The 11093-nt window shown below is 39.7% G+C and overlaps 1 protein-coding gene across 4 annotated transcripts in view; it reads left to right on the top strand.

The window, feature by feature from the left end:
- Window positions 1-831: 831 nt before the first annotated feature.
- POGZ (pogo transposable element derived with ZNF domain) overlaps window positions 832-11093 on the top strand; it is a 31652-nt gene continuing 21390 nt past the window's right edge. For 2 of the 4 annotated variants that reach the window (XM_019799745.2, XM_002919332.4), the window contains exons 1-2: window positions 832-977; window positions 1943-2101. In XM_019799745.2, the coding sequence (XP_019655304.1) occupies window positions 854-977; window positions 1943-2101 (283 nt within the window). In that variant the 5' untranslated portion in view covers window positions 832-853. The remainder of the gene's footprint in view (window positions 978-1942; window positions 2102-11093) is intronic. The other 2 variants (XM_019799746.2, XM_002919333.4) reach the window with 1 other exon arrangement.

The raw sequence follows: 11093 nt of genomic DNA, 5'->3' as shown, positions 1-11093 counted from the left end.
TAAAGGCTGACTCCAAAATCATGGGAAAGTACGAGGATACAATTTAGGGGGAGAAAGAACTATCACCCACTTTCTGAATTCAGGGCAATCAAGAATTTGACCCTGCAGCATCACCTTGTTGAAAGAGCATCTAACAAGCCTGAGTTTGTAAACTGGGACTAGGCTGTGATGTTCTTTTCTTAATTTTATTTCATTTCATTTTATTTATTTATTTTACTTTATTTTACAGATTATGTTTTTCTTTTCTTTTCTTTTCTTTTTTAAGATTTTATGTATTTGTCAGAGGGGGAGAGAGCGTGCTAGCGCAAGCCCAAGCAGGGGGAGTGGCAGGCAGAGGGAGATGAGGAAGGAGCCCTGATGCAGGACTCCCTGATATCATGACCTAAGCCAAAAGGCAGACGCTTAACCAAACTGATCACCCAGGCGTTCCTAAACATTTTCTTTTGAAGTCATATCTACACCCAATGTGGGGCTCAAACGCAAAACCCGAAGATCGAGAGTCACATGCTCCACTGACTGGGCCAGTCAGGAGCCCCCAAAATATACATTTAAATTGAAGACCCTGCACTTGCATGATTTGCCTCACTCTGATCACGGCCCTAGGTATTATAAATTAAACTTTCATAGTCCTGATTGTTGAATAATTGTGGGCTTTTTCATAATAAATTTTTTTCAAGAATAAAAGGTATAATTTTGGATTCTTTGAAATGTGGGAGGGGGAGGTTGGGGAAACAGAGGGAGCACAAGGGGGGGTGGGTTACCGATAGATTCAAGAATCTGATTCCATATTTTGTATAAAATTATTTCTCTCATTCTGAGGTCAGTATCTTATTTTGTCTTTTTTTCTTGTAGCATGGCGGACACCGACCTCTTTATGGAATGTGAGGAGGAGGAGCTGGAGCCATGGCAGAAAATCAGTGATGTCATTGAGGATTCTGTTGTTGAAGATTATAATTCAGTGGATAAAACTACTACAGGTAACTAAAACTCTTGATCTTGGATTATTTAAATTAATTCAATTGGATGGCATTTTTGTTACAAAAGTGTGAGGCGGAGAAGGACTTTAAGAATCCAAGGATGCCTCATGGTGGCACTGGTGCTTTTTTTCCCCTGCTCTTGTCTGTAAAAATGCCTCAGTATCTCATATATAAAGCTAGAAACACTAAAACATCGAGAGTTAAATTAGCCAATGCTTCTCAAATATTAGCAGTCCTCTTAGCACATAACAAATGAACGAGAATACAAAGTAGTGGTGTGTGTCAGTGTTCATTTATGTACCCAGTCAAAAACAGGACCCCATAGTCATTTTTTTCTTCTTTGTTTTGCTTGACCTTGGTTTCCTTTGTGAGCTGAGCAGAAATTGCTTTGTGTCTGCCTTCATGGAAAGTTTACAAACTTAGGCTTGTTAGCTGCTCTTTCAAAAAGGTGATGCTGCAGGGTCAAATTCTCGATTACCCTGAATTCAGAAAGCGGGTGATAGTTCTTTTCCCCCCTAAATTGTATCCGTTGCTCTCTTCATTGTTTATCTTCCCTGCCTTGAGACCTGAAGACGGCATTGGTTTAGGCTGAAACAGGACACAGATCAGAATCTTGTGGACGTCTTACTTATGTATGCATGGTTATGAAGACCAATAGTGGTGATAATAAACCTTGGAGTCCTAGAGGTTTGCTTGTGCTATATAAGCAAAACCTTAAAATACTGGTTCAGTGAGCTTGTGATCTAAAATTAACCAGGCAATGTGAGATGAAGAAGGCATTGTGTCTTAATTGGTGGAGTGAGGGACAACCAGGAGGAGAAACCAGATGCACAGTTGGATTTGCAAAGAAACCAGGAAACTTTTTGGTTATAGGGACCCACAACAAGATGAAAAGGGATTAGAACAGTATCCTTTAGTGTCATCTGTCCCTGTCTCCAAGTGACTGTGCCTCCGCTTCCCCACAGTTTCTGTGAGCCAGCAGCCAGTCTCGGCTCCAGTGCCCATCGCTGCCCATGCTTCTGTTGCTGGGCACCTCTCTACATCCACCACCGTTAGTAGCAGCGGGGCACAGAACAGCGACAGTACAAAGAAGACTCTTGTCACACTAATTGCCAACAACAATGGTAAGTGGGATTATTGGGAAATTCTTCCTGGGCCAGACGGTGAGAGAATTAAAGAGGTCTTAGGAACAGATATACCCATTTAGTTGTAGGTACTGATGTGGTTCTACTAGTTGGAGTGAATTTAGTAATGATTCTGTGATATGGAAGTGATTCAAGAGTGGTGCTGTTCCTTCTGAGTTAGTGCTGAATTGATGCTAGTGCTTCAAGTCCAAGGGCACCTGATTCTTGCGCTGATAATTTCTAGGATAGAAAATGTAAACCCAAAATTCCTGTTAAAGAGATCTGGGGTTTTTTGCTTGTTTGTTTGTTTTTGTTTTTGTTTTTTTAAGCAGAAGTGCCCAAGAATTCTCCCAGGGCAGCTTTGTTCTGGATTTTTTCTGGCAGATTCATTTGGTTATTGGTTCCTAGGAATGAAAAATAGGATAGGGTTGTTGTCTACTTGAAGGAAATGGTGAAATAGTAGTGTTTTTAGTGTATTTATTGACCAGAGAAGCTATGTAGTATTGGTTTCTGTTTCATTTCTGATGACTATTTTTACACTCTGGAGATGAGTTATTGGCAAGTTATGTCTTAAGATTCAGAGCTAGAATAAGCACTTTGCAGAATCATTGTGTTGCTGCAAAAGACTTTTAATTATTTTTTTTTAATAAAATAGCTTTTGGGGCACCTGGGTGGCTCAGTCGGTTGGACGTCTGCCTTCGGCTCAGGTCATGATTCCAGGGTCCTGGGATCAAGCTCCGCATCGGGCTCCTTGCTCAGCAGGAGCCTGTTTCTCCCTGTCCTTCCAGCTTGTACTCTCTCATTATCTCTGTCACTATCTGTCTCGCAAATAACTAAGTAAAAATAAAATCCTTAAAATATGGTAGTTTTATTAAAACAAGAGTAACATGTATTGTAGGAAAAGTAAACAGTGAAAAAATAAAAGGAAGGAAAAAATTTTTAACTGTAATCTCACTACCTGGAGATAACTATTTGTAACTTTTATTTTATACATATATGTACTTTTATATACTTTATGCTATATGTAATGATTTACTTTTTACAAAAATGGATCATACAGACTCTACTCTTTGCCTCCTTTTTCCCCTTAATATGTAATGAATATGTTCTCATTTTAACAAATGTATGTCTGTAACATTGTTGATGGATAACTGTACAGTTGACCCTTGAACAATGTGTGGGGGTCAGGTGTGCCAGCTGGCTGCACAGTTGAAAATCTGCACATAACTTTTGACTCCCCAAAAACTTACCTACAGATAGCCTTCTGTTGATAATAGTCAACACATACTTTAGATGTAATATCTATTATACTGTATTCTTAGGATAAAGCAACCTAGAGAAAAGAAAACGTTATTCAGAAAATTATGAAAAAGAGAAATAACACGCAATACTGTACTATATTTATTGAAAAAAATCCATGTACAAGTGGACCTGTGCAGTTCAAACCTCAGTTGTTCAAGGGTCAACTGTATTTCCTGTCATTTGTTTAACTTATTAACAATAGTAGTAAAGGCCTGTATTGCTATCTTAAAGAGCTTTTGTGAGTGTCTCTGTATCTTTTCTCACATCCTTAGTTCTGAGAATGTATTTATAAATTTCAAATTGTTGGATCTAAGGTCATCATAGTTTTTAGGATTTTGATATTTTTCTTGGATTAGCCATCAAGAAATGTTGTATAAGTTTATATTTCTGTTAGAAGTGCATACGGTGGTCTTATTTTTGGTTATAACCATTTACTCCTCTATTGTTAGATATTTATTATGGTCTCTATTTTTTTGTGATTACAAACAATGCTTGGTGAACGTTCTCAGGCATTGTATCTGTGCCCACCGTGTAAGCATATCTCCAGTAGAAAGTGAGATTGTTTGGATCAGGCATTTAAAATTGAATAGACCGTGTCACCTAATAGATTGCTCTGAGTAAGTGCCCACCAAAAGATCTTTCCCCATATTCTTGCAAACTTTAGGTACTGTTGAACTTAAATCTAATTTTTATAGGCATTTTTTCAGTTGTTAGTTACTGAAAATAATGATTTTTATCGCTTGAAATAGCCTTAGAATTTTTTTTAAACTTATAAATAGGGACCCATATATATACACACATGTATACACACACATATATATGTACACATACACACCACTGTCCAGAGGATTCTTTGATTTTTACAGATGTGGAAACCAAGTCCTAGAGAGTCTAAATAATGTGCTTAAGGTCAAATAGTTGATAAGTGACTAAACTGGATTTGAATTGTCTAGATTTCAAAGTTTGTATCCTTTCTACCGTGTTCTACGGCTTTCCTTATATTTTTCTTTCTTTTTTTTTTTATTAGAGCACGAGCAGGGGAAGGGGCAAAGGGAGAAGGAGCAGGACAAGCAGACTCCCTGCTGAGGGGGGAGCCTGATGTGGGACTTGATCGAAGGACCCTGAGATCATAACCTGAGCCAAAGACAGATGCTTAACCAGCTGAGCCACCCAGCCACCCCTGTGTATTTTTTAAAAAATAATCCATCAAGTTAGCAACCATGTGGCTAAATTTTTCCTTGATCCTAGGGTGTTCCAAGGCTTCTGAGGAGCATGTCACAACACACTGACATGACCTAGTCTTCTTGACTCCTTGAATGGACCCTTGATTTCTGAGCCCACCTAGGCCTTTGTACAAAGTTTATATATATAATATTTAATATTTTATCATATATACTTATTTAATAATTAATAATACTTATATTTTAATTTTTAAATTATAAATATTATTTAATATATATTTAACACATATTTAATATATGTTTATATTTAACATATATTGATTTTATTTACCTTAGATACTTACTTCAGGTATTTATTTACTTCAGATACTTTTAGCATTCAGGGGCGCCTGGGTGGCTCAGTCATTAAGTGTCTGCCTTCGACTCAGGGCGTGATCCCAGAGTTCTGGGATCGAGCCCCGCATCAGGCTCCTCCATGGGAAGCCTTCTTCTTCCTCTCCCACTCCCCCTGCTTGTGTTCCCTCTCTTGCTGGCTGTCTCTCTCTCTCTGGTCAAATAAATAAATAAAATCTTAAAAAAAAAAATGGGGGGGAGGCGCCTGGGTGGCACAGCGGTTAAGCGTCTGCCTTCAGCTCAGGGCGTGATCCCGGCGTTCTGATCGAGCCCCACATCAGGCTCTTCTGCTATGAGCCTGCTTCTTCCTTTCCCACTCCCCCTGCTTGTGTTCCCTCTCTCGCTGGCTGTCTCTATCTCTGTCAAATAAATTTTAAAAAAATCTTTAAAAAATAAAAAAGATACTTTTAGTATTCAAATTAAAATGTTAACCCATGCTAATGGAGGAAAAAATTGGGTATAGACTGGTAACCTCAGTTACATGTGTCATGTGTATTCTTCCAAAAAATTTTCATGCATAGATAAGCATGCATTAATAGACCCAATTTGCCTAGCCACCTCCTTTTTGCATAATACAGATAACTCTGTAACTTTTTTTATCTTATATTCTTGAAATGCTAATCTAAGTTTAGGGATGAGACTTCAGAATAGAGTGAATTAAAAATGTTCCATCCTTGGGGTGCACGGGTGGAGCTGTCAGTTAAGTGTCTGACTCTTGGTTTCAGCTCAGGTAGTGTCCTCAGGGTTCTGGGATTGAGCCCCATGTGGAGCTGTCAGTTAAGTGTCTGACTCTTGGTTTCAGCTCAGGTAGTGTTCTCAGGGTTCTGGGATTGAGCCCCATGTGGAGCTCCGCACTCAGCACAGAGTCTGCTGGAGACTCTGCACCTCCCCCTGCACACACGCTTTCTCTTTCTCAAATAAATAAATAAATCTTAAAAAAAAAAGTTCTGTCTTCCAACCCAGTTTCCCTGTAAGGCTTCGGTTTAGTTGTATTGGTATATTGTATACTTATTACATTAATAACATAGCAAGAGAGAATAAGTTTTAAGCAATTCAGTATTGTTTCACTTAGTGTACAATGTACTTGAGAAAGTTAGAAAGTTGTCTTTTCCTGCTCCCTCCTTTTAAGCCAGTTTTAAAACTTGTCTGGCTCCTGGTTACCAATAGCCACCTCCTCCGATAATTATATTGTAAAAAACTGGTTTTTGGGGGGTATTGATTTGGCTTTTATAATTTACCTGTTTCTCTTGTTTTCCTTGCCCTCTCTACATAACAAGCATTTCCTTGACTCTTCATTTTTAAGGAACTTTTTTTTTTTATATGTGAGAGGGAGGCCATGGGTTGTGACAGAGGAGGAGCACAGTGATAGTTTTTATAATGGTTTAGTCCTACACTGGGCGGTGGATTCAAGAGTGTTTATCATTACACTTTATAACTTTTAAATGTATGTAATATTTTATAAAAGCCAACTGTTAAAATATAATTAAGGTGAATATTATTTTGCAAGAGTGAATGGGGGGTACCTGGGTGGCTCAGTCGGTTGAACATGCGATGCTTGGTTTCAGCTCAGGTCATGATCTCAGGGTCCTGAGATTGAGCCCTGCTTGGAGCTCTGTGCTCAGCAGGGATTCTGCTCAAGACTGTCTCGCTTTCTCATGCTCTCTCACTCTCTCACGCGTGTGCACATTCTCTCTCTCTCTCTCTCTCTCTCCCTGTGTCTCTCGGGGTGCCTGGGTGGCTCTCAGATGGTTAAGCGGTTGCCTACAGCTCAGGTCATGATCCGGGGGTCCTAGGATGGAGCCCCCTGTTGGGGAGACTGCTTCTCCCTCTGCCTCTCCCTCTCCCGCTCCTCCTGGCTTGTGCTCTCCCTTGCTCTCGCTCTATCTTAAGTAAGTAATAAGTAAATTAATTAATTAAAGAAAATCTTTTAAAAATATTAAAAAGACTCTCTCTCTCTGTCTCCCTCTGCTCCTCTCCCTGGTCACACACACTCAAATTTTTTTCCCTCTCTCTCTCTCTCATATAAATCTAAAAAAATAAATAAATAAAAGAATAAATAGGGGAGGAGAAAGAAAAGGGTGGGGATATGGGCACAGTTTTGTTCTATTTTCCAAAATAACTGTTTCACGGATAATGATAGTTGATTTTTTAAAAAATGTAATCCTCTGCTATTTGATGGGGATAGAATAGTTTTTGAACAGATGATACTGGGACAACCGGATACTTTTTCCACACAGAAGAGGATGAATTGGCACTTCTACTTCATACCATTTATAAACATTAACTAAATGGTCAAAGACCTAATCAATGTAAGAGCTAAGACTGGAAAACTTTTAGAAGAAACATAGGTGTAAGTCTTTATGACCTTGATTTAGGTAGTGGTTTCTTTTTTCTTTTCTTTTTTCTTCTTTTTTTAAAATTTATTTGAGTGGGGGAGGAAGCATCTCAAGCAGACTCTGTGCTCCTAGGTAGTGGTTTCTTAGGATAGCAAAAACATACGTAACCATAGAAAAAAATAGATAAATTGGACTTCATAAAAATTAAAGCCTTTTATGCTTCAAAGGGCATAATCAAGAAATTCACCATAACCCATAGAATGGGAGAAAAATTTTGCACATAATATATCTGGTAATGGACATGGCATTTAGAATATATAAAGAACCATTACAATTCAATAATAAAAAGACGGTCTGGGGCACCTGGGTAGCTCAGTTGGTTAAGTGGCTGACTCTTGACAGCCATGATCTTGGTCCTGGGATTAAGCCACACATCGGGCTCTGTTCTCAGCAGGGAGTCTGCTTCAGGAGTCTCTCCCCACACCCCCTTAAATAAATAAATACATTTTTTAAAATTTTTTATTTTTTTGACAGAGAGAGAGAGGGCGCACGCTTGAGCACAAGGAGGGGAAGGGGCAGAGGGAGAGGAAGAAGCAGACTCCCCACCAAGCAGGGAGCCCGACACAGGGCTCGATCCCAGGACCCTGGAGCATGACCCAAGCTGAAGGCAGACGCTTAACTGACTGAGGCACCCAGACACCCCTAAATAAATCTTTAAAAAAATAATAACAAAAAGTCCAATTTCTTAAATGGGCAAAGGATCTGAGTAGACATTCTCCAAAAAGAGTGTATAAATGACCTGTAAGCACATGTAAAGATGTTCAGCATTATTAGTCCTTAAGGAAATGCACATCAAAACCACAGTGAGATACCACTTCACACCTGCCAGGATGGCTGTAGTCAAAAAGATGGACAAATAGCAAGTCTTGATGAGAATGTGGAGAAATTGGGACTCTCATATATTGCTGGTGAGAATGTAAAACTGGTGTGGCCGGTTTGGAAAATAGTTTCGCAGTTTCTCAAAAAGTTAAACATAGGTATATGGTTTAGCAGTTCTCCTAGCTATATACCCAAAACGTGAAAACGGTTCACACAAAATGCCCTGTTCAAATGTTCGGAGCAGCATTTTTCATTATAGCCCCCAAATGGAAATAACCTGAGTTGTTGAATGGATAAACAAAAGGTGATATATTTGCACAATGGAACATTACTAGGCCATTAAAAGGAATGAAATACTGTAATATGAATAACCTTGAAAACGTAGTGCTAAATGAAAGAAGTCAGATGCAAAAGGCAACATATTTTAGGACTCCATTTATATGAAATGTCCAAAATAGGCAATCCTCTAGTGACAGAAAATAGATCTGTGATTGCCAGGGCTGGGGGAGAAGAGAATGGGGAGTAACTGCTAATGGCTTTAAGATTTCTTCTTGGGATGATGAGCATGTTCTCGGATTAAATAGAAGTGAGAGTTGCTCAAACCTTGTGAATATACTAAAAACCTCTGAATTGTATACTTTACATGAATAATATGTATGGTATGTGGATGATATCCACATACCTCAGTAAAGCTCTTTTTAAGAAGGTGTCAGGAATAAAATTTTGGAAAGTTTTTATAATTCTTTTTGTTCTTTAGAATATATCACTCAGCATTTAGAAATTACTTATATAGTTCTGACTGATCATACACTTGCTTTGGAAAGAAATATTATGTAGTAGAATAAACCAGCTTAATTCTGTGCTGTGAATGATGTGAATTTAATGGTATAGGTTTCTTACTCTAGAGATAGGTTTTTCAACTCCTGTTTAGCCCATTTTGACAACTCCTGTTTAGCCCATTTTGACAACTCCTGTTTGGCTCATTTTGACTCCATTTAGCCCTTTTTGGATCTTAAGGCTACATATACATAAGGAAACAAAGAAAAAGGAATACATCAAGACCTTCAGATTTGTAAAGCGGGACATATTGTAAGAGAGGCTGCTGAATCTCTTCCCCTTATTTAATCAGTTTATGGCTGCGGCACCTAGTTCATTTGAGAGCAGACTTCGAGGCAGGCACTGATTGGTTAATTCTCTTATAGGCTTTTTAAGCCTAAGGATTCTGGTTGCCTCTTTCATCCCCTGGAAGTAGAACTTCGTAAAACCCATGGATTGTCAGAATTTCTCTAAGGACAGGGGGCGCCTGGGTGGCTCAGTCGTTTAGCGTCTGCCTCCGGCTCAGGGTGTGATCCCAGAGTCCTGGGATCGAGCCCCACATCAGGCTCCTCCGCTGGGAGCCTGCTTCTTCCTCTCCCACTCCCCCTGCTTGTGTTCCCTCTCTCGCTGGCTGTCTCTCTCTCTGTCAAATAAATAAATAAAATCTTTAAAAAAAAAAAAGAATTTCTCTAAGGACAGATTTAATAAGAATGTAGAAATCAGGGGCACCTGGGTGACTCAGTCGGTTGGGCATCTGCCTTTGGCTTGGGTCATGATCTCAGGGTCCTGGGATTGAGCCCTGTGTTGGGTTCACTGCTCGGCAGGTTGTCTGCTTCTCCCTCTCCCTCTGCTGCTCCCCCTGCTTGTGCTCACTTGTGCTGTCTCTCTCTCTGTCAAGTAAATGGATGAAATCTTTAAAAAAAAAATGTAGAGAGGGGCGCCTGGGTGGCACAGCGGTTAAGCGTCTGCCTTCGGCTCAGGGCGTGATCCCGGTGTTATGGGATCGAGCCCCACATCGGGCTCCTCTGCTATGAGCCTGCTTCTTCCTCTTCCACTCCCCCCGCTTGTGTTCCCTCTCTCGCTGGCTGTCTCTCTCTCTGTCAAATAAATAAATAAAAATCTTTAAAAAAAAATGTAGAGAGCATTTAAAATAATTCATTAGAATTATTAAAATTCATTGGAGTTATTAGTAAGATTTGTAGAATGTGGATGGGGGAGGTATAGAAAAAACAAAGTTGGCCATAGTTAATAATTGAAGCTGAGTGGTGGGTACATGGGGGTTCATTATGATATGCTATTTTTATATGTATTTGAACTTCTCCGTAATAAAACATTTAAATTAAAATAGTAAATTGCCCGTATAATTAGCAGAGATAGAACTTGTAATTTTTTATCTCTGTCAGCCTCATAATCACTAGTCAGCTGGCCTAGTAACTATGAGGTCTAGTCCACTGATGGACATTCATTTTCTGGAAGAGAGTGGGCCAAACCATTCTTGGCCCATTAATAGCCACTTATATACCCACTCCAGTAGTCTAGCTTTGTAGCTAACTGCAGTGACTCCATCTGTCAAAGTAGGACATACAGTTCATAGGAACCCATCCCATTCTGGCTATGTGAGGTAAAGATTTAAGGGAATATCTTACTTGAATCTCTGATTTAGGTATATATATATTTTTAAAAGACTTTATTTATTTATTTGACAGAGATAGAGACAGCCAGCAAGAGAGGGAACACAAGCAGGGGGAGTGGGAGAGGAAGAAGCAGGCTCATAGCAGAGGAGCCTGATGTGGGGCTCGATCCCATAATGCCGGGATCACGCCCTGAGCCGAAGGCAGATGCTTAACCACTGTGCCACCCAGGCGCCCCTGATTTAGGTATATTGACACTCAAATTTTCTGTCTGGTTTTGGAGCAGTCTCCAAATCAGGAAATTTAGTATTAATGACTTCTTTGCCAAATGTAAATAGACTAAAACATTTATAAAATTACTTTTTTCGGGGCGCCTGGGTGGCACAGCGGTTAAGCGTCTGCCTTCGGCTCAGGGCGTGATCCTGGCGTTGTGGGATCGAGCCCCACATCAGGC

Source organism: Ailuropoda melanoleuca, chromosome 2 (assembly GCF_002007445.2).
Source record: "Ailuropoda melanoleuca isolate Jingjing chromosome 2, ASM200744v2, whole genome shotgun sequence".
Lineage (NCBI taxonomy): Eukaryota > Metazoa > Chordata > Mammalia > Carnivora > Ursidae > Ailuropoda > Ailuropoda melanoleuca.
Note: the sequence above shows the minus strand (reverse complement) of the source record. Positions and strands in the feature narration are given on the sequence as shown.